This window comes from Nestor notabilis, unplaced genomic scaffold (assembly GCF_000696875.1).
Source record: "Nestor notabilis isolate BGI_N333 unplaced genomic scaffold, ASM69687v1 scaffold24653, whole genome shotgun sequence".
Lineage (NCBI taxonomy): Eukaryota > Metazoa > Chordata > Aves > Psittaciformes > Psittacidae > Nestor > Nestor notabilis.
This window is the reverse complement of record NW_009921905.1, coordinates 6,309-33,187: the sequence shown is the minus strand read 5'-3', so window position 1 is coordinate 33,187 and position 26,879 is coordinate 6,309. Positions and strand designations below refer to the sequence as shown.

The 26,879-nt window shown below is 48.3% G+C and overlaps 1 protein-coding gene across 1 annotated transcript; it reads right to left on the bottom strand.

The window, feature by feature from the left end:
* Window positions 1-685: 685 nt before the first annotated feature.
* CTNNBL1 (catenin, beta like 1) lies at window positions 686-26,869 on the bottom strand (the record flags this gene model as incomplete). The annotated part of the gene is made up of 12 exons (XM_010011360.1): window positions 686-766; window positions 1,787-1,884; window positions 10,478-10,659; window positions 15,095-15,243; window positions 15,699-15,757; window positions 16,032-16,104; window positions 17,937-18,028; window positions 18,813-18,906; window positions 20,909-21,006; window positions 24,264-24,403; window positions 24,680-24,786; window positions 26,678-26,869. Coding segments are annotated over 12 exons (1,365 nt in total), but the record flags the coding sequence as incomplete, so codon positions are not given.
* Window positions 26,870-26,879: the final 10 nt, after the last annotated feature.

Genomic DNA, 26,879 nt, shown 5'->3' with positions numbered 1-26,879 from the left:
GCACCGCGTGCCGCGCCGCCGCTGCAGCCATTCCTCTCTGTCAGTGTTAATCAATCTCACACCCTCTTCAGTGCTGATACAGATAATCTTGTGGGAAGCTGGCCAAGCTCGCTAACAGCTCTGCAAGCTGCTTCCTGAGTCCAGCAGCTCGTGCTCTCTCACAGGGTCTGTTCCAGCTTTGGTTCCAAGAAAGTGCTGTGTGGTACCACGGCTCGTGTCATTCAAATGGCTCACTGCTGGTGTGCAGGGAGCACGGGGAGCTCACCAGCCTCTGCCTGCAGCCTCCTCCGACTAATCAAAATAGACACTTCCTCGCAGCTGATCAGAACTCTAAAGACCAGGGTAGGAGGCCTCACACATGAGCATGTAATTGTCTCTCTGCATTTCACTTAGTCTCCATCTGCCAGACCAAGGGACATCACAGCCAAGTAAAATTGAAGGCAAATTACAGCACAGGCTTAGGCCCTCCTGGCAAAATTCACTCTAAAAGGCCAAGAGTATTTGCGGTAGAGAAGTTCTCAGCCCGTTTTACCTGAGGTTAACTGGAAGCTGGAGAGCAGGCCAACAAGAATTAGAGCTAACAGCATAGGTATGAGGGCACAGCTTGGAAGAGTGACCCCAGCTGATCCACAAGTTCTGTGCAGAGGTGTTAGACATGAGCTGGCAAAACTTAAGCAATACATACATGTTTCTCTCCATCAATCTTCTTATCAGCTGCCTGCATTGCATCCAGGTACTTAAAATACAGTTCCATCAGCCTATCAACCTGCAAGGGCAGAAGAGAGAGACCTAAGCAAGAAAAAAGAACAATGCAATAATCTTTAATCCTTCATGCCATTTTGTTTTCCTCCTAGCTGCAGTCTCCACAGAGTAACAGGCAACTGTCACTCACAGAAGGAACACATTCTGGAAGGATGGTATACATGTGGTTGGATGAGCAGAGTCTGCAGGCAGCTCAGCCCAATCCCCTATCACAGTATGCACTCGCCAGCTCCAGCTAGAAGGCAGCAAAGACACAGGGCCCCAGCTCGCTCCCTTGTGCTGTGGCTCTCCCAGTTCTCCCAGTTTCTTCAGCCAAGCTTACATAGGATATACCAGGCATATTACAGCTCTGCTGCTCTCCTCTGAACTGGAATGGGAAACAGTCTGCAAGCAGTAGAACAGGTTACAAAGAATACCCTCAAAACACACTAGTGAGGAGTACTAAGGAACCAGTATTTCCCCAGTGGTGGAATTTACAAACCCCTTGGAATTACTGGTTTGCAAAAGCTGCTGTTTCTGTCTCACAACTGTTTGATCTATCCACTACCATGGATGTATTGTGAAAGAATTTCCCAGAGCAAACACCACTAAAGTGACACATTCTAGGGGAAGAATGAGGAATGCTACATGTATATTACAGCAATCCCTCAACACCCTGTCAAAGAGCTTCACTAGAAAATCCAGCACCTTCCCCACTGCCCTGGTTCAGAGCTGGTACCATGTGAAACCGTGTAGCGTGTTACACCATCAGCCTGCAGCAGAGAGACAGCCTGGGACTGAGCATCACTACTGCTGTGTGCAAGAGCACCCGGAAACACGAGCCCCTGGGATGTGGGAGGCCAAGTGCTAACGGCACTTCCAGTCCTCCAGCTGGTGGATAACACCATGAATGAGAGTGTGAGTCCCTGCAGCAGGTACCACGAGGCTTTTCAGTACCTTACTGAGCACACAGAGGCATCCTGCTGGTATTGAGCACCCTCCCAACCTGGCAGCCCCAGACTGCAGACACACACCGAGCACTTACCTTCTCACTGTCATTCTCTGTGAATTTATTCAGTAACCGTGTCCTCTGCTGCCCTCTCAGGTTTCGCAGAAGGGAGGCCAGGATGGAGCAGACATGTTCTGGAGATACAAAATGAAAATTGCATGCTGAGATCAGGAACGGGAGCTTACTTTCTCTGTAACATGCCATTAAATTTACTACTAGCACTCCTGCGTGTAGCTGCTGATAAGCAGAACCCTGGTCCCATCCCATCACTGGCACGAGGAGGCAGAGCCAGAGCAGGAAGCCTTGTCTGTCAGGAGCACAGGCAGCTCCTCACCCCCCACAGCCCAGGCAGGGATGTCTCCTCTGGTTCTGTGCAATTACTCCTGCCACACTGATCACAGTCCTGCTCACCCACAGTGACCTGGAAAAAGCATCTCGCATAAAGCCCAGGTTCTGCCCCACTCAGCTCCGCGGGCTGCAGGGCTTTACACCTTGTGCTGTAGATACCTCAGCAGATTCACAACTGCAGCTTCTCCAAGATGTCCTCACTGTAATCTTGCTGATTAAGACTCATGAAAAATAATGGCCATAAACATTTCCTCACCCATGGTGGTGGGGAGAGGAGAAGGGTCTTGAGACTGGTTCTGTTCAGAGAGGAAAACGTAACATGCAGGAGAAAGGGATCATCATCTTCCTGCCACCGAGCCCCGTTAACACTTATTTCCATGGTGCTGCCTGGAGCCAGGAGCAGCCATGATCGATGACACCATGTACAAAGGATGAGCAGCACAGACACATCTGCAGGGAGGCTCCATGGGCAGGTGAAGCTGCACAGGCTGCCTGGCCCTGTCCTTGTCCCCTCTCCCCTGGATGCATTTATCTGCGCTGAGCCACAGAGCACACAGGCACCCCCCTTCCATTAGCCACTTACAAATGGGGCTTCCTTCCAGAAACAGATTTCTGCCTGAGGTGGTGTCGATTTTTCATGCACCAAAGCGATGGGGGGAGAGGGTAGAGAACAGGTTTATGGGGTCTCAGAGCCGTGGCTGGTTCTGCCCGGGCAGGGAATCAGGATGAAGGGAGATGGCTCATCGGGAGGGAGGGAGGTGGCTCCGGGTCTGCCGGGGGCGCAGGAGTGGCCACACCACAGAACCCACCACCAAATACAGGGTCTACATTAAAAACACCATAAAATCCTCTGAAGTCCTTGTAAGATCCTGTTTGCTTCAGGTAAATAAAGATACCACAAAATTGAGACTTTGTACTTTTAAATCCACCCCAGCAGCTGCCGCTTTAGGAGGAAGCCAGCGCTCTGCATCTCACACTATTCCCCCCCCCCAAACCTTCTTTTTTCAGAAGTGTTTAGAAGTGTTGACAGAGTATTTTAGCAGTAATATTCTCACCAATGATGTACCTTGACTTTTTTCAGTATTCACTGGAATATGTCTACACTATATCTCACCAGGAAATGTATTTTAGCCACCATTCTTGCTTTGGTGCACACATGCGGGTGTTTATCCATGTTATCAGTAAAACCTTCACAACTATTGAAAAGCCGGAAGCAGCTGACACAGGTTTTTTAAGAGCGAGGTTATTCTTTCAACACATCACTCCAGAACCCCAGGAGATGTTCAGCTGCCTGGTCAGAACGCTCAAAAATATTTTGCAGAAATATCTCTAAACTATATAAACCTTTTTATCGGCTTCCTGAAAGAAACACACTGGTGTGTTCCATGCTGCCCCCCAAACCCCAGTTATGCTCTATTGCAGCTCCTGGCCAACAAACCCTGATGACCACAATTCCATCACCACAGCACTTGCTCAGGGTCAGATCCTCTCTGGAGCAGGAGTAGCAGCCGGTGCTGTTCCTTGTCCTTGAAAGCAAACCCTGCGGCTGCCCAGCTCTGATCTCCACTGGCAGACAGGCCACAACCTGGGGTGCTGCCTCGGGGTCCCTGCCCACCCTGAACACTGGGAGCCCCTCATGATCCTGCCACCCTCAGTCAGCATCCACAGGGCCTGCAGAGGAAGCGCCGTTTGCAGGGAGGCAGGAGCTGCTGCCAGCCCCGTTTCCCAGAAGGACCGGATCCGAGTGCTCTGAACAGCCACTGCCACGGAGACCAGCCTGGGAACAGCAGCCAGGATGCAGCAAGAACAACCTTCTCCACAGGAACACCACAACCTCCCCTGCACCAGCCACAGCCTGGCTGCCCTGTCCTGCCCGGGCCGGGCTCACCCCCCTCCTGGGAGCTTTTCCCTCTGCAGACGGGCACAAAGGCTTCAGAACACAGCAGTGGTTAAACCATCCTAATTAGATCAATCTTGACTTCGGCATCAGCGGGGTGGAATACAGATTAATCTGTTCCGTGGCTGGCACTGGCAGCTGCAGCAGCAGGAGGTCCTGTCACATCAAGCCACAACATTACCCTCCTCTGCCTTTATTATACCCCCCCTTTATTTTTTTGCATTTCCTTCCATCGGAGACCTGCCTCACAGCCCACTCCCCTGCAACACTGGAGCAGAGGAAGCCAACATGCTCCTGGGCACAGGGGACAGCAGGATATCCTGGTGAATCCAGCAGAATTCACTCCAGAGCCTTCTGTCTTGTGCAGAACTTTCCGGATAAAACGCAGAGCAGGGAAGTACCAGGGGAAACAGAAAAGCCAGTTCTCTCAGAAACTTCTCCCCCTTCCTAATGACAAGACTCTGCAGTTCACGTCTTTGCTGGGAAACATGGATAGAGCCCCAGCACATCCCAAGGACCAGAGCCAGGAAGGAGGATGCTTGCACCAAGGCCACACTGCCAAACCCCCCGCCAGGACCCGGTGTGCATCCCTCCTAGCACAGGTGGGAAGTGTACATCCTCTCCACAGCAGCACTGCAATACTGAGAGGTGACCTCAGGAGTTTCTCCTTGTCATGGTTCAAGCCCAGCTCGTAGCTCAGCACCACGCAGCCATTCACTCACTAACTAAACCATCAGCGTGCTACCAGCATTGTTCTCAGACTGAAGCCAACACACAGCACTGCACCAGCTACCAGGAAGGAGAAAAATAACTGTCAGAGCTGAAGCCAGGACACTCCTCCATGCAGCTTTGGGATGCATGTGAAGTGCATTCCGACAGAGGGTTTCAGTACAGCCTGTAAAGCTGCAGCAGACTGACTGCTCCTGCTCCTCACTAGTGTTGGTGGAACCAAGGTCATGCTATTGCAGTGGTGCAGCACCTAACAAGCTTACCTGTTTCCACATGCATCAATAACTGCATTCTAAAAAAGTAACCCTCTCAAGTATCACCGTATTTTACCAAGAGAAACACTGACAACAGTAAAACACTGACGTTACTGATGGGTAAAGCAGGACCTGGAAGGCCAGGAGAGCTCCATGCACAATGCCCCTGGTGAGCTGGACCCCACCATCACGCTAAATGTAGAACAAAACTCTTTCTATCGACTGAGGAAGTTTATTTTTGTGGTGTTCCTGCAGCAGGGAGCTCTAATTGAGACAAATCTAACTCTGCCCTCAGCATCATGGCTTACTCCCATCAGATTCCTGTCGCGTTCTGGAGGCTTGACGGTAAAATAACAAATTGGCATAATAAAGTTCTGTTTAAACAGGCTGATGCCTTCCCCGGGTACCCACTTCAGCAGAGCACCGAATGACAACATTTCCCCGTGGCTGGCAGAGGGGCCGGTTCAGAGATAACTCTTCATCAGGCCATTTTTCTGTGCCTGCCTTCTCACTGGTCCATGCCCAGGGAGCTGGTTCTGCAGCAGGTTCATTCCAGGGGCGTTGCTGCCTGTCAGCATCTGCTACGCAGCAGCAGGAGCACATTTACTAAGAAATGGGTTTCTGCTGTTGTTGTTTTACAGAAGCGTACAGCTGAGTATCGCCTTGTTGTGAGAGGGAGAATGGACAAGAAATCACAGTGAGAGGAATTCTCATTTGGAAATTGGCTGAACTAATTCTCAGGTTATCAAATTAAGCATTCCTAAGTAAACCTGACATCTAAGTCAAGAGAAGGCATCTAAATGAAGATGAATTGGACAAACAGCCTTTTATATTTCATTAGACTCTCCAAGTGGACAAAACTAGACTGGAAATAACCATCCTGAGGAAGCAAAGAAAAACCTCCAGCCCATGGAGCAGGTCACGACTGCTGCACTACAGACACCCCTACAGAGGGAATTTGTGTTTTCTCCATCTTTAGCTCACTGAGACTGTTCCAGAGTTTCAGGCTCCAGCTCCAAGAGCTGCTGCAGCCGCGGGGACATGTAGACGAGCTGATCTTCAGCTCTGCAGCAGCAGCTTTTGGCACAGACACAGAGCATCCCCTGCATTCAGAGGTCACTCCAAAACCATAATGTCAAACCTTACCCTGTATTTACACCAGGAACAACCCAGAGCCCGGCTCCTGTTCACTCCCTGCCATCACACACCAGATACTTACTCTCTGCAACTCCAGCTCAGCTCAGCAAGGCCACCAGGTTCCGGCAGGGTCCCCACAAGAACACCTCAACAAGACAGATCTCACCATTTCACGTGTCTGATGCAGCCCCCAGGCTCATGCTGGCCAAGAGCACATCTTCCCCACAGTTTGGCCTCTACCTTTCTACAGATGCTTACCACAGGTAGCACTGTTACACAACCATGTATTACTGACCACACAGAGAAGCCAGAAGCAGCAGCTTCAGCCACACTGTGCTGCACAATACCTCACGCACAGTGCTCAGTCTCTGGCTTGACACCCCTGGGTCACAACCAGAGGGATCACAATCCTTCACCAGGAGGATTGCCAGGAGCAGTCAGTCTCAGAAACCAACACCAAGCATTGGGCGGAATTAGACATTTCTGCAGTGATACCTGTGGCTATTTCTCCACCTCCACCCGCTCCACACAGCTCCGAGGAGCCCCAGGGACTCCCACCACCATTCCACAGCCCCGCAGCGCTGCTGTGCCCAAGCCATGCTGCTCGGCAGGCTGGCTCCCTCCAGGGCTGGGACCTGGGACACTCTCAGGTATTTGGACCCCACAGACCTGGGAAAACTCTAAACCATTTCTGCCATCAACTGAAAATATTTCTGGTTTGAGCTGCTTCACTGCCCCAGGAAGAGGGAAATTGCTTCAAATGAGATTTTTCTCCCAAACCCAACCCCCTCAGACGTAGATCATCGTCTGTACAAAGTCAGGCAAAACTGAGATGCAGATAACACGTACGCAGCCAGACACCACCAGCCTGAGCTCAGGCTCAGATCATCCATAAAGATAGTTAAGAATTTTTCCCTCTCTTGTTTCCTAATTACACAGTGTATATAAAGCATAAATATGTGCAGTTTGGGTTTAAATTGTTCCCAGGCTCCCTAGAGGAAAATAATTTTTAAACAGTGACAGTGTTTAAAATGGAGCTAACCAGCACTGACACCTTTACAGGAGCTTTTAAAGAGTGAAAAATGCATTACAAAAGAGATATTTTTATCAAATTTAATTTGGATTATAAATTTCTTTAATAAATAAAGCTCACCAAGCCACAGTGAGAGAGGTTTTTTTCCACCAGGGTATTTATTATTTTGCCACATCCGGAACACCACCCTCAAGACAATAAAATAAACAGTATTTTATAGACCGACTCTTGTGTTAAAAGCAACACTACCATAAAGACAGACAAGGGGAGTATTTTCCTACCACTACCAGACACCCTTCCAGAACAGGGAAGATTCTGTGCTCTATGGACAAAGAACTGGATGAGCAGAGTGTCCCTGCAGTGAAGTACAGCACGAGCTGGTGCGGTACCAGTGGTGCTGCTGCTGCTGTAGGTAAAGAACACCCAGAGAGGCAGTGGGGGGACAGCACCAGTTTCAAACCTCTCTGCCAGAGCCATCCTGTACCTCACCCAGCGCTGAAGCTCTCATCAGGGCTGTCCTCTAAGCAGCTAAAATTAGGCTCCAGGGCCACGAGCCCATTAAGGACCCCATATTTGCAGTGGGACCGGGTGTGTGACCCACCAGCCTTACAGTGGATCTGTTCACAGCACAGCTCCTTACAACCACTTTGAATAAATACTGAGGCCTCTGCTACAAAGCTCTCCTGGTTAACCCTGTAAAGGAACCTCTCCTCCATTGGACACATACGTGAACGCTCTCCTAGCGGGAGAGGATCATGCTAATTAATTTTTAATGTGTATTTTTTAATCACTGGGAACACCGGATGAAGTTTTTACAGAGAAGAGTCACAAGACTGACTGCTGCATCCTTTTTGATAAACAAAGAAAAAGGAGAGCTGCAGAAGGAAGTGCATTTCTAGGATAACACAGCACAGAGGCCATCGACTCGGTCACACCAGACCCACACCACTGTGGGCACCACGGAGCTGACAGCACTGCTCCGAGCACAGGGAATTGCTGGGCAACATTTAGGAAAGTAAAACCACACTGTGCTGCCTGGACACGTGTTGGGACAATGGCTACAAAAGGCTCTGGGGACCTGCAAAACGTCTCAATTAAGTCCCCTCCTTAAAAATTCAGGGACTCACCTGCCCAGCGATGCAAAACAAAGAAAATTGGACTTACTGCCCCAGCCTTTTAGGGAGAGTTTATTTTAATAAAGCCAATTTCTGGCCTCATCTTGATGGCCTCCATTTCTTCTGAATACTAACGAGATGGAGGCACAGCACAGAGGTTGGATGCACGGATCGTGCTGGTCTCCCCCAGGGCAGATTTGCCTCTTCTCCTATCACAGACTCAGGCAGGATCCAGCCTGTCAGAGCTTCCAAGGCTGCTGCCTGATCCTCACAGGAGCCAAGGCTGCACCCAGGTATCATCTGCAGTCTCAAAACAAAGCAGATGAGACAGAGTTTAACCCACTTTCCCAAACTGAAAATTTAAGTCAATGACATGAGCCAGAGGCCCAGCTCTCTGCTCAGAACCTCATGTTCTAGCTTGAGCTTTCTCTCAGCTGGATTAAGCAACCTCCTTTTCATGCTGCAAATGAACACTTCCAAACACCCTCTAAATCCACCATCTGAGCACAAGTGTGTATTTTATCACCCAAACCCACAATTTTGTTACACAGCCTAGACAGACCAAACCCATCCCTGCCACTTTATCACATAAACCCCAGAGCACACAGCAGCATTCTGTCCCCACCATTATCTGTCCAGGACAAGGCACATGGTCAAGAGAGAGACGGCAGCAGGCCCACCTCCACGGCTGGCTCCGCCCCAATACAGTAAAGAGCGAGTCGGCCGCGGCCCCCCCTCCACGGCTGCCGCAGCCTCACCACGCCGCTGCCGTCGGGAATGGCGTTACCAGCTTTTAGCTGTGGTGCTCTGAACGAATGGCACCAGCTCACCATGGGCAGAGTTTTCTGGAAGAAAACAGGCACTTCCTGGATTTGTGTCTCCTTTTCCTCACCAGCCTGTCCGTGGGGGGAGCAAAGCAAGCAGATGCTCTGCAGCAAGGTCCACAGGAGGGGACACCTCCTGCCTCTGCTTTGGGGAACACCCAAGCTGCGAGCACAGCACCAGAGCAGGACACGTGGGGTTAGAGCTCCTGTTTTGTTGCCATTTCCTTCCATTTTCCCTTGGTTTGCTGCAAGAGTTGAGGGTGGATACAAGACAAGCCCGAGACCCCCGACACCTCTTCAGCTTCTGACAACATTCACCCTTTACAGAACTGACACAAAACCTCAGCATCGCTGGCAGTATATCAAATTTATCCCAAGCCACGTGGCTCAGGGAAGTCCAGAGGAGGCCAGGAAGATGCTCCAAGGGCTGGAGCAGCTCTGCTCTGGAGCCAGGCTGAGAGAGCTGGGCTGGTTCAGCCTGGAGAAGAGAAGGCTCCTTAAGGGGACACCTTAGAGCAGCTCCAGTCCCTAAAGGGGATACAAGAAACCTGGAGAGGGGCTTTGGACAAGGGATGTAGGGACAGGCCAAGGGGAATGGCTTTAACCTGCCAGAGGGGAGACTGAGCTGAGCTCTGAGGCAGAAGCTCTTCCCTGTGAGGGTGCTGAGGCGCTGGCACAGGGTGCCCAGAGAAGCTGTGGCTGCCCCATCCCTGGCAGTGTTCAAGGCCAGGCTGAACACAGGGGCTTGGAGCAACCTGCTCTAGCAGGAGGTGTCCCTGCCCATGGCAGGGGATTGGGACTAGGTGAGCTTTAAGGTCCCTTCAACACAAACCAGTCTGGGATTCTATGATGATTATCAACAAAATGGAGAACATGACATTACCAGAAGGAGAAAGGACTGACCCTAGATTCAGTTCAGCATAAGGTCCTGTGGTTAAGACTCCACAGATTTCTGTTAAAATCAGTTTTCCAGGGAGAGAGGGGGAAAAAATAGAAAAAGGGAAAAAAAAACCCAGCAACTTCAAAAGCATGCAGTTTATTTCTGCAATGCTTGATGTTCATTGAGTCACACTTCAGTGCTTAGAGCCATGAAAACACTGCTTTTGAGGTGACATTTGTAGTTGCCTCATTACTCTTTTCAAAGGAGTTTTGCATCAGAGTCAGAGCTTCAAACAACAGACCCTACAGGAGTAAAATAACTTATTACCAGCACATGAAATGGAATTGCCAGAAGTGCTGAGACCAGAAGGAGGTGGTGAGCGTGTTCCCAGCAGCAGGAGGAGCCCTGAAGAGGCGGTGATGTGCTGCTCCCTCCCTGCAGGCACTTATCAGACACTCACCATCCATCCACCTCCACCACAGCAATAAGGAGGATCTGAAGCGCACCCACCTTCGTGTTCTTTTTCAGTTGTTCCAACTTTCTTTATCTTTTTGGGTGACTTCATGAAGAGAGGAAAGATGGTTCTCAAGCCCAGAATGTCAACGAACTTGTGACAGTTGTCGGTGCCCTCCGGTCCGATCATGGCGTGGTCCAGCACCTTCAGGGCACTGCTGCGGGAGATCTTCTTCTCTCTGAAAAGAGGCAGGTTGAGCTTTTCAGGGACATGAGGAGCTTTGGATCACACTATGTTAATGAGACAGCAGGGAAAGGGAAATGAGTATGACAAGGGAAGTACAAAGAGTTTGAGCACAAGCTCTATGCAAGATTTTCTTCAAGCCAAACCGTTATATTGACAAATACTCTTCTCAGAACTGTGGTTGAGGATATTCTCTTGGTTATTTCTTTTTTAATGTCTTTTATTTATTTTTATTTTCTATTTTATTTTTATTTCATTTTATAGACTTTACTGCTATGGTTTTATTTTCTTATTTATTTCCTGGCTAGGGAAGAAGTTATTTCCTCACCTCCCTGCAAACAGCAGCACAAAGCAGCAGTGGAGTTGGGCTGGGTACACAAGGCACATACTGACACACCAGGAAGATCAGGATTTAGATCTAGCAATAACTCAATTCAATAAGGGAGTAAGCTTGGTAAGCAGAGCTTGGTGGTCAGTTGTAATGAAGAAAACCCCATCTCCAGAAATCACGTGTGGAGGGATGAAGATAGATTCTGGGCTATTCTGGTCTAATGCAGGTTCAGAATGCTGATGCAACTTGGCTGGTTTGGAAATGATCTCAAGCTGTCCTGTACCTCTTAGACCAGAAACTGAGGAATTTATAATTCATCCAGAGGAAAAACTAAAACATCCTGGGCAATGGGAAGGGAAAAGCAGCTGCTTCCCTTCACGAACCCCTCACAACTCACAATCTGAAAAGCCATGTATTAACACCCTGCCCAGAGGGGAGCCGCTGTGCCCAGACAGCCGCAGGGCTCCCGCTGGCACTGAGCGGTGCCGAAAGCACCGTGTGTGGCTGGGAGCCGGCGCAGTAGCGAGTTCAACCCCAGAGTGGTGCAGGAGGGAGCTCAGCACCACTCCTCCCCTCCACGGAGAGCTAAAAATAAAGTACTTCTGAGGCCAGATGATATGAGAAATGTTTTCAGGGGAAGCAGCTGCATATTGATCAGCATTTAGGAAGGTTGCACAGAGCTGATCTCTGGAATATTCATTGGTTTAAGTTCAGGCTTTTAGAGATCAATAGCTGCTTGACTGGACTGTCTCGAGTTGATTTTATTTGAAATATTTATTCTGCCAGAGGGCAAGCAGTTTATCTTGGTCTCATCTGTGCTTATTGACGTAACTTTCAGCTGCACACGCATTCAAAGGCAAGTACGGGTGAGTGTCACCAGACGGAACGACCCCAGTCTTCACAGGGAACCCCAAGTTACAACTTTATTTGCTAACCATTGTTTTCCTCCTTTTAATACCCTTACATCTAAGAGAACTCTCTTGGTGCATCTATTATTTCAAAAAGAAGAGGCAAGAACATTAATTGGACTTTCCACATTAGCATAACACCATCTTCCACTTTCTAAAATACCAGATTTCCTGGAAAAGTGCTGCATAAAATGGTTCCATTTAATTAACCAGAAGATTTAGTAAAGAGACAGTCTAAGTTTCCATGGGGTCATTGGGAACAGCAGGACAAGAAAACATAAAAGGATTTTAATGTCATAAAAAACATACCCTGAAATAGCTGGAGCTGAGCTCTGGGGAGCTGGATGGAGCTGCCTGTCCTCACCCTGGCTTGGCTGCACAGAGCAAATGCTTTTCCAGCGTCAGGAAGAGCCAGTGAGCAGCCACAGAGCCAAACCCCACTGCCCGAGCGATGTACGTGGCCACGAGCTCCCTCAGCCACGTCCATCCCTGTGCACACTCACGTGCCTTCAGTTACTACCTGAAAGCCACACATCATTTTCCATATGCAACAGAGAGTCTTCCTGACACATCCCCCGGGAACCGAGGGGCTGCTTCTCCTCCAAACCTTAACACAATTTAACAGCAAAAGCAATAAACTTCCTGTCAGCGTGCGAGGAGCTGACACTACATGCCTGGGCTTCTCTCTTGGCTCTGTCAGGTAAACTGCAGTTAGGTTACCAAGGCTGAGGAGCTCTTGATCTAAAAAGTGCTTCCTGACCTAAAAAAATTAAATTGAATTTTATTCCATGTGACATTTATAAACTTTCCACTGGTGGCTCCCACCTTGACAAACCATCTTATGTTTTATAAAGACACTTCATAAAATAAACCAGTCTCCATTGCTGCAGAGATGCAGCTCAAATAATGATATACACGCATGCTCTCCCCCTCCTCCAAAACCTCCTGCTTCATTTCTGCTGTCACAGGCTTCATCCCTGCTCAATCTGGTGTCTCTTCTATGTGCCTGCTTGATGAAGCTCTGCTCCCAGTCCCCCCCAGCACCCCGAGTCAGGACACTGCTTGCTATGGACATGCACGTGAAGCCTATCACCCACACTGTGCTCATTTTCAGGTGTTACCACCATCTCATCATAAAACAGTAGAAGCTCTCACAACACAACATCCCCTTGTGCTGTTGGCCACACATTCCAAGGCTCAGCATAGCAGCAGACAGCCCTGTTTCCGTTACTGCCCACAGGAATCTCTCAAGCCTGCTACCCGCTCAGCTGAAAGATGCTCAACTTCCCTGCAGGTCTGTGGGCAGGACCATTATTAACAGAACAAGCTGGGCAGATGGATCGGGCAGCACTTGATACAGAATGCTGTGTTCTTGAAGACAGTAACAGAGATCCCAGCCTGATAACTTTATTCTCACACAGCTTATCTATCTCCCATCACGTCAATAAACTTTCAACTTTGCTTATTTGTCCTTTCATCTGCACAGACCATGGTACAATGATTAACCACCTTCAAAGTAACACCAAAACATAACAGATCTCTGCCCCAGCCTTCAGAGGACACCGACAGGAGAGAAAAATAATTGTGCCTTGTTTGTGGGCGAGGTGGTCAATCACAGCAGCGGGGCTCTGCTCGTCTGCCTTGGTTAGCAGGAGGGATCGAGCCGACACAGGAGCACAATACTCCCGGGCAGCTCCAGATGACAGGTACCACAGCTCACTCCCCAGGTACGACACCAGCCTGCCATTACCAGAGCAGAACTGCCCAAGAAAAACTGAGCACCTGAAAGAGCTTTTAAGCATCCACCAAGAACACTCCAATGATAACACTTCTAAACAGAATTAATAGCCATCTAATTTCTTCTGGATATTAAAATACGTAAAAACCCCACAAGCAAACACGCAGCAAATCCTTGCAGTGTCAGTTCTTGGGCACTTGGCTTTGTTCGGTGGTTTGAAAGCTCCAGAAACATGCTGTGTCCTCACCAAAGCGCTCTTTATTCAAACAGCCAGATAAGAGCTTCAGCTCTTCTAATCTAGGTCAGGTAAGCAGAAGAGTTAAAATAAACAAAGCCATCAACTGTCAGTATAGCCCGTGCATATGGGCAGCCGTGGTAGAAGCTTCTAGAAAATATTCCATGTTGCTTTTTTTCCCCACTGTCACTTTACCAACCCCATCCGTAGGTCCCAAAGCATCCCAAAATTGAGGTCTTGGACACTCCTTCATGAGACAAGCTGTTGCTGGCAGTTCAGTCATGCTTTGTCCCTCCTAACCCCTCTGCAACTACTGGTGGGGAGAAATGCATCCAGGGAGAAATTTTCCTCTTGTCCTAATTTTCCAGCTGGGATCCTGGTGCAGAGAGTGGTAAACAGCAGAGCCCAAAAACGGGGAAAAAGCCATTAAAAACCAAATGCTGATCCCACCCACATGGCAAAGAACTCCAAGTCATTAGTTCTGCAAGGCTGGCTTAGCAGCTTAGCGCTCGGGCAGGGGGAGCCTTCCCTCTCGGTCTTAGTTTTGGAGCTTTTCTTTAATTAGCCGCACAAAAACCAAGTGTTCCTGTTTGAATAATCCACGTTTGGGTCTTTATTCAGTTCCTTGCTGCTGCACATGAGCCAGCCACGCACTGCAGGAACACAGCACCTCATGGTGGCATCTGACAACCAGCCCCCACGGTCTGGAGGAAGCCAGGCAGCAGAGAGGACACCAGGCAGGACGAGGCAAGGTTTGAGGAGGAGCCCTGGTGACTCATGGTGTGACAGAACACACTAGAGAAACAATACTTGTGCCCACTTCACAAAACCAGGTTTTGTATCAATACCCACAAAAATTCACCAGCTTGGAGGACACACAGCACTGCAAAGCTTAAACTGGCAACAAAAGGAAAAACATTTTCCCTAGAGACATCCAAAGGTTCTCCCTCACAGGGGTCTTAAATCCTCAGGGGATTAGTGGCCTGACCCATGGCATTCTTCCATCTGGGTGTCTACCCCACAGATCTGCGCAGTTACTTTCATGAGGCTTTGCAGTAACCCCTGTTCTTAGGAAACAGGGCTAAAGACAGAGTGGAGCTTATGTCTGAGAAGGTCTGACTTACATGCTGGAAAGACAGACAGAAACCCACAGCTATCGAGCCACAACATGTGTTGGTATGTCAAAGGCAGGCAAGAAAACCACAGTTATGTGGGTACCTGAGCATCAGGTTCATCAGCTGTAGACCCTCGCCCTTCAGGAATCGATCCCGGTTGGAGCTGAGCATTAGGCAGGAGCAAAGGGAGTCAAACAGGTTCTCCATCATTTCCTGTTCTTCAGCTGTACCAGGGTTGTGTCGTTTAAACACCTGCATGACAAAGAAAGAAGAATTACCTCAAATGGAGGGCCCAGTGTGGTGCACACTGTTGTAGAGCACATGAACATCTTCTGTCACAAGCCCTCAGCATTTGATGTGCCCAAGCTAGCAATTGCACCCATCATCAGTGCACTGCCTCTTGTAACTCTCCTGCCCCTCTACTGCACTGACCCCATACTGACCAATGTGCAACTTAAAGACCACACAGGCCTTCAAAAGGAAAGGCAAATTCACCACTGGCAGTTCACAGAAGCACATGGATAAGCTCATTACCAGAGAACCCCCAGACAAGTCACTCACAGACGATGCCACCAGTAAACAGAAAGCACAGCAGTGCTTCAGCATCTCCTGCCTGCCAGGGCAGTGCTACACCCAGAGCCTGCTCCACCTCCTCCCACCCAGCCCAGGAGCCTCTGATGCAGAGAGGACGTGTGTGAATTACTCACAGATAACTGCTGAAGCAGCACATCGATCCCATCCAGCTCCCCAAGCAATTCTCTGTTGTCTAGACGGAGGTGGGGGGAAGGGGAAAAGAGAGAGAAAAATGAAGCTAACTGTCAGATTTTACAGCCATCTAACACTGATACATCAGCGAGCAAAATCGATACGGCCTGACAGAGTACAAAAGCCGCAGAGAAGGAGAGGATGCATGAGGCTGCAGGAGAGCACAGCACAGGAGGAGCTCAGCAGAGGATGCCAGAGGCAGAGGAGTGCTGGTGTGGTTGGAGAGAAGCCTGGCTCCCACCTTACCAGGATATTGATACCAGGACACATCTCACCATCATTATTCTGGAGCAGAATAGCCAGCACCTCGCTGCAGTACAGCTTGTTGGCGTCAAAAGGCATCTTCGCCTGTTGGTGAAGGAGGAACAAGAGACCCATCAGGGCACGCCACCGCTTCACTGATTTCAAGAACACATTAATCAAATCACCAAGTGCCTGAGCAACACTTCAACCAAATACAGTGAGAATTTTGCAGTATGCCCGTGACAAAGCAGCAGTAACTGCCTCCAGGCCGGGGGTGATGGGGTGCCTGTGTGTGCTCACACACACACGTAGGAACAGCAGCTCGGATGCCTCCCGCTGTCCTACATGAGGTTGACCAAGTTGGCTCAAACCCTGCAGGCACAGTATAACCATGAGGCTATATGAGCATGCGGGGCTCATCCCTATTCTGAAAGGCTGCACTGTCACCAAAACCTGAAATTCAGACCATACCTCACAGTGACACAAAATAGAAACTGCAGAGTTCCGGACAAGGGTCACAATGTCCCAGCCACTAAACACGAAGTGGGTTTAGCCTGCACAGTCACAGCACCTCCATTTCATATGTTCCCTCCATAACTCAAAGATGTTAATAAAAATCATAATGAAACCAAACTGCTGAATTTGAAGAAAAAGCAAAGCACCTTGAGCACCACATCCTGAACACCCTGAACATTCGTTTTTGGTGGCATCACACTGAAGAATCCAAGCTGTGGTTATTCTGCTGTCCACAGTGCCTCAGCCTTTCAGCTGCAGCGCAATCACAAGGCAGGCAGCAGCACAGACCTGCCTGGACTAAAATTAACTTCACTTTTAGGGTTTTAAGCAAAAGGAATACAATTATGCTACTACCTGTAATGAGAAATTATAGGTTACTTCTACTAGCAAGTACATGAGGTGCACAGAGGGGTATCTGCACACTTAAAAAGCTGATGGAGTATTTCTGTGACTCAGAGGCCTTTTAACCATAAAGACATTTAAGTATAGAAGTGCCAAGGCCTTACTAACAGAGTTAGGAAAGGTCAGAATCCATTTGCTAAGTTTCCCTCACTAGCTCTGCGAGACAGCTGAACTTTCCATTCCTTTCCTGCAGGATTTTCCAGGGAATGTTTAGGCATCTCTTCACACAGGACAGAGTTAAACCTTGCAGCTCACTGCCATAGGATGCAAAGAGTATTGAAAAGTAATTTTGAATTCAAAAGGCAATTTGAGCAGTTCAAAGAAAAAGCCACCACCAGCAGTTAAACAAAGGCACCACTTGAAACCCAAAGAAATGTTAGAAACATAGGAAGCAAAGGCATAAAGTGTTCTGTATTAGTCCCCCCGCTCATGGTTGTCAGCTTTTATATCCCTACAAATCTCAGCCAAGGACCAGAAATCCACCATACAGGAATCAAACCAACAGAAAAAAGACACCTTCTGCTATAAGACATGAAGACAAGACACAGTCATGTCATATTTAAACTAAACCACAGAGAACAAACCCCAGATTTTGCCTTACTGTCCTTAACTTGGTTTCTGCAACATAAGCACACAAAACTGGCTTATTTTACACTGTGCTGCAAGCTCATACTAACTGGTCTGGAGAAGGAAGGTGGGTGCTGGCAGTTCTGGCACTACTGGTGCTTGAGCTAGGAATGTGGTGGTACTCACACATAGAGCCAACTCCTTCAGTTTTGCTGGTTCACAGTAAGTCAAAAGGGACACGTCCCAATTTGAGGCAAGGTTTGAATTCACTGTATTCACAAGTGTTAGAACTTACCACAGAGATAACCTACACAAGCAGAAGAGCCTACAACAGACAGTCTTGGGCCTTTCATGTTCTGCTAAGCACGGTCTGGATCACAGCAGCTCCTAGACCAGCAGCCAGTTGACTTTTATTGGGCTATATCCCAAACGACAGAGGAAGAGAAACTCACCTTCAGCCTCTTGAGCAGCCACTGCATGAGGCCCTGCTGCGCAGCCTCTGTGCACATCTCCGGCCGGAACTCTGCCATGTTCTCAACAATGGCTGAAAAGAAGGACACAGAACATGGGTTCCCACCAGCAGCTCAGCTCTGGCCTGCACCAACACTGCTTTGTGGGGCTGCGCCGCTCTCCTCACACTTACATCTTACTCACAAACCACCTTTGTGTTGAGTGAGACTCAGGCTCAGGTGTACAATACCCTCTGTTTTCACTGCCCACACAGCCCATCCTCAGTGTGACACCAGCTCCTGCTGGAAGAAGCCCAGGACACTTCCCTTCACCCCAGCAGCAATTCTCATTGCTCAGAACTAAACTAATAGTAACAGCAGCAGTAAAACTTCCAAACCTCATGTTTCCAGTCACTCTCATTCTTCCAGTTCTCAGGAGATGGCAATCCCAAATTATGGTCTAAATGCTAGTAACACACACACACTGCAAAGCAGTTACTGTGTTGTGCTGAGATTGGGGAGAGGTAATGATGTACTTATAAGAAATGCAAATGTTTTACTACCTGGAAGTTAAATATATTGCTAAGACATAAACAGCTCTTGTAACAGAGTGAGTAGAGCTCACAGTACACACAGGGGCCGTGGAGCTCTCCTGGTGCAGCTTGAGCCACACAGCCACTTACTAGTAGCCAGGCACCAAGCACTGGCACAGGGGATAAGGCTTTGCCACGAGCTGCAGTTGTGCTTGAAAAGCTCCACTGGGTCCTCAATGGTAGTGTTGGACAATTCAAAGGGGAAAGAGGGACGGAAAGAAGGGGAGGGATAACCCACCCCCTTTGTACAAAATAGAGAAAGAAGTGACAAGCAACAGCCACTTACCCAGTGTGTTGTGGACACCATCAGCTTCCTCCTTCACACTTTCATCCAGGCGCTCCAAATTCTGGACCAACAAGGCCACAACCTGGCCCTCTACCTAAACACCAGGGCAAGAGAAACACATAAGAGATGACTGAAAAAGAGAGGAAGATGAAGGAGAAAGAATGGGGGCGGGGGGGTGGTTTATAATAAAAATCAATAAGCTGTACTGAAGCATCCTGACTGGCACAAGCAGAAGGAATTAACAGTCTTGCTCTAAAATCTCAGAGGAAACAAAGGAATCACTGAGTAGATCTGCTGCTGTGTTTGCCCTAATTAAACAAACAACTTTTGTGTTTCAGATTAAACAGGAAAACATCTGGAGGAAAACATGCACCTTGTCACAGTCTTCTTTCCTGAACCAGCCTAATTGATTCATAATCCCTCCCAGTGCTGACTGGGAGGTGCCATGGCCAGGCTGGCAGCTCTCTGAGCAGCTCTGTTTCCACTGGTTTGCCTGTATTTTTGTTCTATTTTCCACCTTAGAGGGTACAAAAACCTGAAGGACCAATGCTCACACACACAGCCTCAAATCCAGAAGCTGAACGGTCACCAGTGGAAGCCTCCCTTGCACTTAGGTCCAAGCAAGGTGTATGTTTCAAGCAAGCCAACGAAACGCAGAGATTAACAGCAGGAGCAGGAACCCACATCTGCAGGTGGAGCCTCCTTCCCAAGAAGCCAGCACAAGAAATGTGCTTTTAAAGCTGCAATTGGGCAGAGTCCGCCCTGACATTGGGTAATTTTGCATTGCAGATATAAGCTTGGGAGAGTTAAACAAAATAACATTTCCCATTCTAACTACTAGCTTTGGGCCCAGTGGACACATGGAAGTAGTACAAGCATCAGGTGGTGTGGAAGGGAGTGCAGCAATCTTCCCAGATCCCTACAGCATTACACCTACTTTCTTTAAAGAAAGCAAAAGTCATCTCAAAAGCAGATACCTAAAAATTTCTCCAAGATATGTCTGGTCTGTTTCTTTCAAAGAGGACAATAAAGCTTCTAGAACTTGGCTATTATCAGTGACAAGGAAAACAAAGAAGGAACTTCACTTGATTTACTACCTCCCTGCACATTTTACAGAAAACATCTTCTCCAGCAGCCCCTCTCCATCTCATCAGCCAGCAATCTTCCCACGAAGGAGAGTAATTACAAGAGCCCAGAGGGCAGCTGGAGGAACACAGCTCGGGGCCACCGTCATTAACCTCTGGAGGTAACACTACAGTGACTGGACACGGAGGGAGGACTGAGAACAGAGCAGCCAAACAAAGGAAAACCCCTAATTCCCACTCTTCCAATTTCAACATGATAGTTACAGAACAAGACACAGCCACAGTGATTCAGACATGCAGCACTCGCCAGCAGGAGCTGCCCAAAGGCAGGAGCCATGAATCTCAGGTTTTGGCGGGCATCACTTCTCCAGAGGGCATCCTCCCCCTGCACCCAGCCCAGATGCCAGGAAAAGGGGAAGTCCTCCGCCACAGAGGCCAAGAGGCACTCCAGAGGGTTAACCAGGCTGGAGACTGAGCCATGCAGCCTCTGCTGCACAAAGGTAGTTTTCTGGGGTTGTCTATTCTCTACACCAAAAAGGATCATGGCCTCTGAGCCCTCCTCCACCTGCAAAACGCATTAGCCCTGTTACATGAAAATTTGTACTTCTTGGTAGGAAAACCACACACCCTCCCTATAACAAGATGTCCCAGCTCAAGCACAGATCTGAGGTTTGAAACAAGAGTTCCTGGGTAGAAGACAACCGACTCCTGTGCAAGAGGCCAGGCTGAAAGCTCACGGTGGCCCCATTGTACTTCAGATAAGCATCAGAGCCCTGCCACAAACTTCGGCTTTTCACGGGTGAACAAGTCACCCCTTTCCCACAAGAAGGAAGAAAAAAAGCAAATGAAGCTCAGCAGGACACAGTCCAAGTCACAAACATCACTTAATGCTCCCTCCCCACAGGAAACAATCTCCAGCCTACGCAGGTTTTGCAATATAAATATGTTCCTTCCAAAAAAGAGGGCTCCAGCAGACATCAAGCACTGAAATTCCTGGAGTTCACAACTTACCAGAGCGTCTATGAGGACTTCAGCTCCTTCTTCACTCTCATGGAGAGTATCAATGTCTGTAAGCTCTTGAAGCAAGTCTACCACTGCTATGGAAACATGTGCCAGGCATTAAGGACAACTGACAGAAGGGCAGACACATTTAATATCCAAGGCAGATTGCTCTTGGTCCAGCATGCTCCCAACACGATCCAAAACAAGTGGTAATACTGCAGCAGTGGGCACAGGAAAATGAGAGCCAAGAGCACAGAGACTGCATCAGCACAGTCCTCAAAAGCACCAAAGCCAGGGAATCCCAACAATTAGAATGATAAAGCCAAACGTGACTGTGCTCACTGCATCAGGCAATGTTACTCTTTCTTGATGATACTGATTTTTTCAGATCAAACTGGTAGCACTGGTGTAACAAGGGACCATCCTGCATTGTCGAGACTGAATATAAGCAGAGAAATGTTGGGTGTCCTGCTCTCAGCAATCTCCCCACTAACCCGACAGGATGCACCCAACACAGCAGTTGCAGAAGCGGAGCGATCCCCCTGCCCAGCCCGATGGGGACAGCACACTCCTCTCCCCATGGAGCTCATGGAACAGAACAGCTCCTGCCAGCCCCAATCCCACTCATTAACTCTGGGCTGCACAGCACAGCTCTGCTGTATGAGACACTCTGCACCTCATTAGTCCCACTTCCCTGTGCTCTTGGACACACTGATCAATCCTGCCCGAGCCCCGCTGAGGCAGAGCCAGAGATGCAGCTTTCGGCACATCCTCATCACAGCTCGGTGATGAATGTCTTTAGAGGGCCCAGGCCAAGGAACCAGCCTCCTGCTTGTGCATTTGCTCAGACACAAGCAGCAGCAGGAGAAACATTTTCATACATCTTTTCTTAGCAAGGTCTCTGTCATGACTTATCAAATCTCAGGAAAGACTCACAGAGAGCTGCCTGTCCCAGCCCCACGTAACCTGTGTGTAGGTGCTGCAGAAGACATGCATAAGCAAGACCACCACTGTCTTTATCCCCTCAACCAAGCCAAAGCTATCTGGGCAGAACATGTCTTGAAGGATAAAAGAGCCTCTTCAGAGGGAGCTCAGCAAAGAGCCCAGCAGGCAGAGGAGCTCACCCTGCCTCTGGGAGGGAGCTTCTGTGGAGGCTTCCAGTGAGAGTCTCTGCTGTCCTATAAAATTTAGGAGATAGAAAAGCAAAACCTCACTTGAAGCTTTCCTGTCTTTCATGACTAAGTCTTGCTGGTGATCATCTTTCATTCACATGCTGTATAAAACTGCATGAATCATTCAGCAGATTATTTGCTCTCCCTGGACATTGCTTTTGTCTCCTTGCATTAGACCCTCAAGCCACTACATTTAAATCACATCTGAAGAGCCATTTATTTAGTTTTCTCCTTGAAGAAGTCATTTTTAAAATCCTTTTCTATTTGTTTTAACAAAAAGTCGTTAGAAAACTTGAGCTGAATCCACTGAGTTTTGTCTAGATGCTTCACCCGACCGCATTTGTACCCCGTACACAAGCAGGGAGAGGCGTTGCTACAGCCTGCGTCCCGCTTCCAACAGATCTGAAAATACTTCAGCAGCTTTATAACAAGAAATACACTTTTCCCAGAATTGCAGCTCAGAGCCCAGGTTTCCACCCCTGCACTGACTGACAGGCAAGCTGCAAACCAATTAAAAAGAGTTCACAGTGGAAACCGTGCCAAGTCTTTGACAGCAGCAGTGACCCAAGGACATGGCTTTCCATGGCTGACAGGACACAGCAAGCTCCATTCCCGTGCACCCCAGCCATGGATCAGCTCCGTTATTCCAGAGTTCATCTCTTCCCTGTGAGTGAGGAATTCAGGGTAAGCTTTCCCACCACACACAGACACAAAAACCTGCAGTGCCTGGCAAAAAAACCATCCAAAATGCTGGCAGCCATGAAGCTGGTTATGCATGTGGGAGCTTCCCATGGGACAGCAATAAATCCTTAACAAATGCTTATTGAGAGGGACTCCCATTCCAGATCACAGATAAGGGAAGCTGTGGTGGTTGGTGTTTTGCAGGGACCAGCACTCACCACACCAAGGCTCAGGTAGATACCAGTCACAACACCCCAACACATAAGCACTCTTTCCAATATAAAACAATATGCAATAAAATATATATGTTTTGGTTCTAGCTTCTGATCACTGCCCCCACTTAAAGAATGAATGATGGATGCTTAGTACATGTCACTAAGGAAAAGGGCTAAAAAAGAAAACCAAGACCTGTGCACCAGACAACAACATTTAGCACCAATGGTCCTTTTAACATTGCCTATTTCAAAACGCCCCAGAAGAGCTGGTAAGTATTATCTACTTCTTCACACAAAGAAAAAGAAAGAATAAATCACTTTGCTAAGGTCATGAATCAATAAAAAAGGAAGAAGAAAAGCTGCTGTAGTCCCATGTCTACATCCAGAACCCTTTCTGGTTGCTTAGGAGGAACCTCTGGAGCTGGGCTTCACTGTGTCTGTCAGGACACAGACACACCATCTCCCAAATCTTGTCACAATTTTCCAGCTTCACCTACTGTAGAACATGTCATAAGCAATACAGCGTGAGCTCTGCTTCTGAAGGCTGCCCAGTGGTAAGCCAAGCATAGTTCAATCTATCAGCTGAGCATTAAGGCACCAGGATATCCAAAACACGACACTGTTTAAGTTCAAAGCTACCAAAGTGTCTAACAGTGTAGACAAAACTCTCTCCAAAATGTCCTCAGATGGTTAGAGGCAGAAGGGGTGGGCACACAGGGACTGGTTCAGCAACAGCAGACCTAACTGAGCACAGAAACATCTCCGGTACTTACGTAACTGGAGGGGCCACTCAAACCTCAACCTTTGGGCACACCAAAGTGAAGGTGTGGGCACATGAAGAATTTACCACACCTACAAGCAGAGCGTAGCACTGCGGTGAGGAAGCCCGCAGCAAACAGCCGATGGTGTGACAGCTCAGCCTCAGGAGAATGGGATAAACTGGTTCTGTTCTCACCGGGGCTGTTCCAGACAAAGGTTGCTCACAGTTCAAGGAGCTGCTAAACCTACACCTCAGCTCTTCCTGGGCTGTCATCTGCTCACACCCTAATACAGCCACTCACACCTGGATGAAAGGGTCATAAAACAAGAAAGGAGAATAACAGCACTGAAAAAATGCAGAATCAATATTACTTGAAGAGAGAAGGCTTTCACTTGGACAAAAAAAGAAGACATAAATTCAGTGTGGTGGGAGAAAAGAGAAAAACATGGGAGCCTGTGAGAGCAGGATATAGGAGATTATAGCAAAGCCTGTAGAAAGCCTCCCTCACGAGAGCTGCTTTAGCAACCAAAGGATATCTGTGTTGTCGTGGCCCAGCAGCCCCAGGAGGGACTGCACCGCGTTGAGCTCCACCAGCAGGTGATACAGGTCCGGCATCGTGGCGATCACGTGCATCTCCTGGATGATGTCATTTAAATCCAGCTCAGACTCCATGAACCTGGGGAGACACAAACATGATTAACAACAAGGGAAAAGGTGCATGAGGCGTGTTCAGTGCACAGCCCCCCTCAAAGCAGAGCCCAGCACCCTTCAGGAGATGCCAGGCAAGACGTGTCAACAAATTTAGTTTCAAATACAATTTAGAAGTACACGGTGACAACTGCTGTTACATGAGCCTTGTGTAACTGAAAACATCTGTACAGTCAAGAAATTGATTCGGGCTGAAACCTAAAATCGAAAGGAAAAGGGCAGTAGGGATTGAGCACAATCTTACTTCTCTGGATTGTCAGGAAACTTGATCCGCAGCTCCTGGTTTTTGTAAGATCTCTTCTCGAAGGTGAGAATCATCTTCTTCACTGAACTTTCATCCAGAGGTTCCTCCTAACCAAATCAGAGAGGGCATGAAACAGCTTGGGATGGATGGAACAATTACCCAGCAAAACCAAGTGCACAGTGATGTGGTGAGACTGTGGCCAGGCCCAGACCCTTCAGGAGCAAGCGGTCACCCCGGCAGTGTCAGGGCAGAAACCTGACAACACCCACCCCCACCCCATTACTGTTAGTTGTGGATTTACTCCAGCTCAGACCTGAGCAAGCTCCTGAGAGCAAAACCTTGTAAGTCAAGTTGTAATAAACCCAGGATTTATGATGGAAGGATCTTAGAAAAGAACCAGAACTGTTTCTGACCCTGAGCATCAATGAAAAACCCCAAACCGGCACTGCAACGGCTCATCTTCCTCTCATTGCTCTTCTACATTATTACCAGCACCATCAGCACCTATTGAGGCTTTTTGCTTCTGATGTACCAGGGAAAAGCTGCCCTGGCAGTTCATGCAATGAGCAGTTTCTTTTCAGAAGCCCATTGTGCTGTTTCCTTTCGCAGCTCTACATTTAACCACCCCCAGTTTATGTTCTTTGTATTTTCCTCACTTGGATAAGCTTTCACTGCTATTTTCAGAAGAAAAAAAAAAAAATAAATCAATATTTTACTCTAGTACTTTTTTATTTTTTTAAGTGCTTTTGAGGTGTTTCTCAGTTGGCAACACACATTTACTGCACAGCAGTGATAGAACTCCAGCTCCCTCCCCGACACCTCAAACACACTGCGGTTATTTTCCCTGTTTCATGATTTTAGTGCACTTTTATTAAAACATTGCTGATACAGATTTCTTGTGGAACCTATTCCCTCTCCTCTATTTGTATCTTCATTTAATTTGCATTCAGTATTGCAGTGTCCCACAGATTAGCTTCCTTCCAGCAGATTTCCTGGTACAAAGCACATTTTGATGGCGCTTACATCAACTGCATTTAAGATAATAAATGAGAGACTTTGGGTCTAAAGGAACCTTGGACATCAGCCCTTAAGATGTCTGGATGAGTGAACTCTGCCTGACAAAGACAAGGGACTTGTGCACTGCAGGAATCCATGAGGCTCCAGCCAGTCAAGAGGACCTTGTCTGAATCCATTCATCTCACAGGAGCTCACACATACAGAAATCCTTGCGTTATCCTTCGCTATCAGCAACCACTGCCATGGCAATAGCTCAACATCAAAAAAACAAGGAGCCTTTCAGAGAGGAATGCCAGCAATGCTGTGTACAGAGAACAATGATACTTTACAAACCTACATGATCCTGCAGTGGTGAATATCACCTGGGTTTTTATCAAACAGGCAGCAGGAAGCACATATCTTCTAGATTTATACCAACCCATGTGTCACATTTATAAAGTGATCTTTTCCCTGGCCCTTGGCAGAAAGGCCAATGCTGCATTGGATTTCTGTCTCCAAATCTTGGAATCATTTACCCTTGACAGCTGCCACACCCCACTGACCCAAGACCTTTCCTGTACAGCAGAATGTTTGGTTATTTGCTGCTGCACAGCTCCAGAGAGGGGAGAGGGGAGGCAATGCATGGCTGGGGCACTGATGAACAGCAGTGAGGAAATGGGATAGAACACAAACTGCTTCCTAAAAGTACATTTCAGAAGGTGATTGCAGCATAAAGCAGAGATTAGGCTTGAAAGCTTTCCCTTCCCCCTCCCTCTTGCCCCCCCTTAAGCCCTCAGAGGAGATCTGTGAGAAGCCCTGTTTGGAATTAATGAACACCCTGTGGGGCAGGGAAGTAAAACCGTAACCTCACGCTGCATGAGGCATGCGGAAATCACCAGTTGGTCGCATCATCTGCACACCAAGAAATGGAAATCAGGGAAGTGATTTAGTGTTTGCTCCTTTCCCCCGCCTCCCCTCTCCCGAAGGACACTGGTGATTTACCTCCTCCTCTTCCTCCTCACCATCCCTCTCAATTATCTGGAGGAGTTTCTTCTTCTCATCATCAGTTTCCTCCAGTGCAGCTGACTCCTCTTCCCGGTGACGACTGTGCTCCCGTGCACTCGCCTGCTTCCGACGGGCTTTGATTTCCTCTTCCTCTTCATCACGGGGCCTTTTTGTCCCTCTGTTAGGCTGCAGTCAGGGA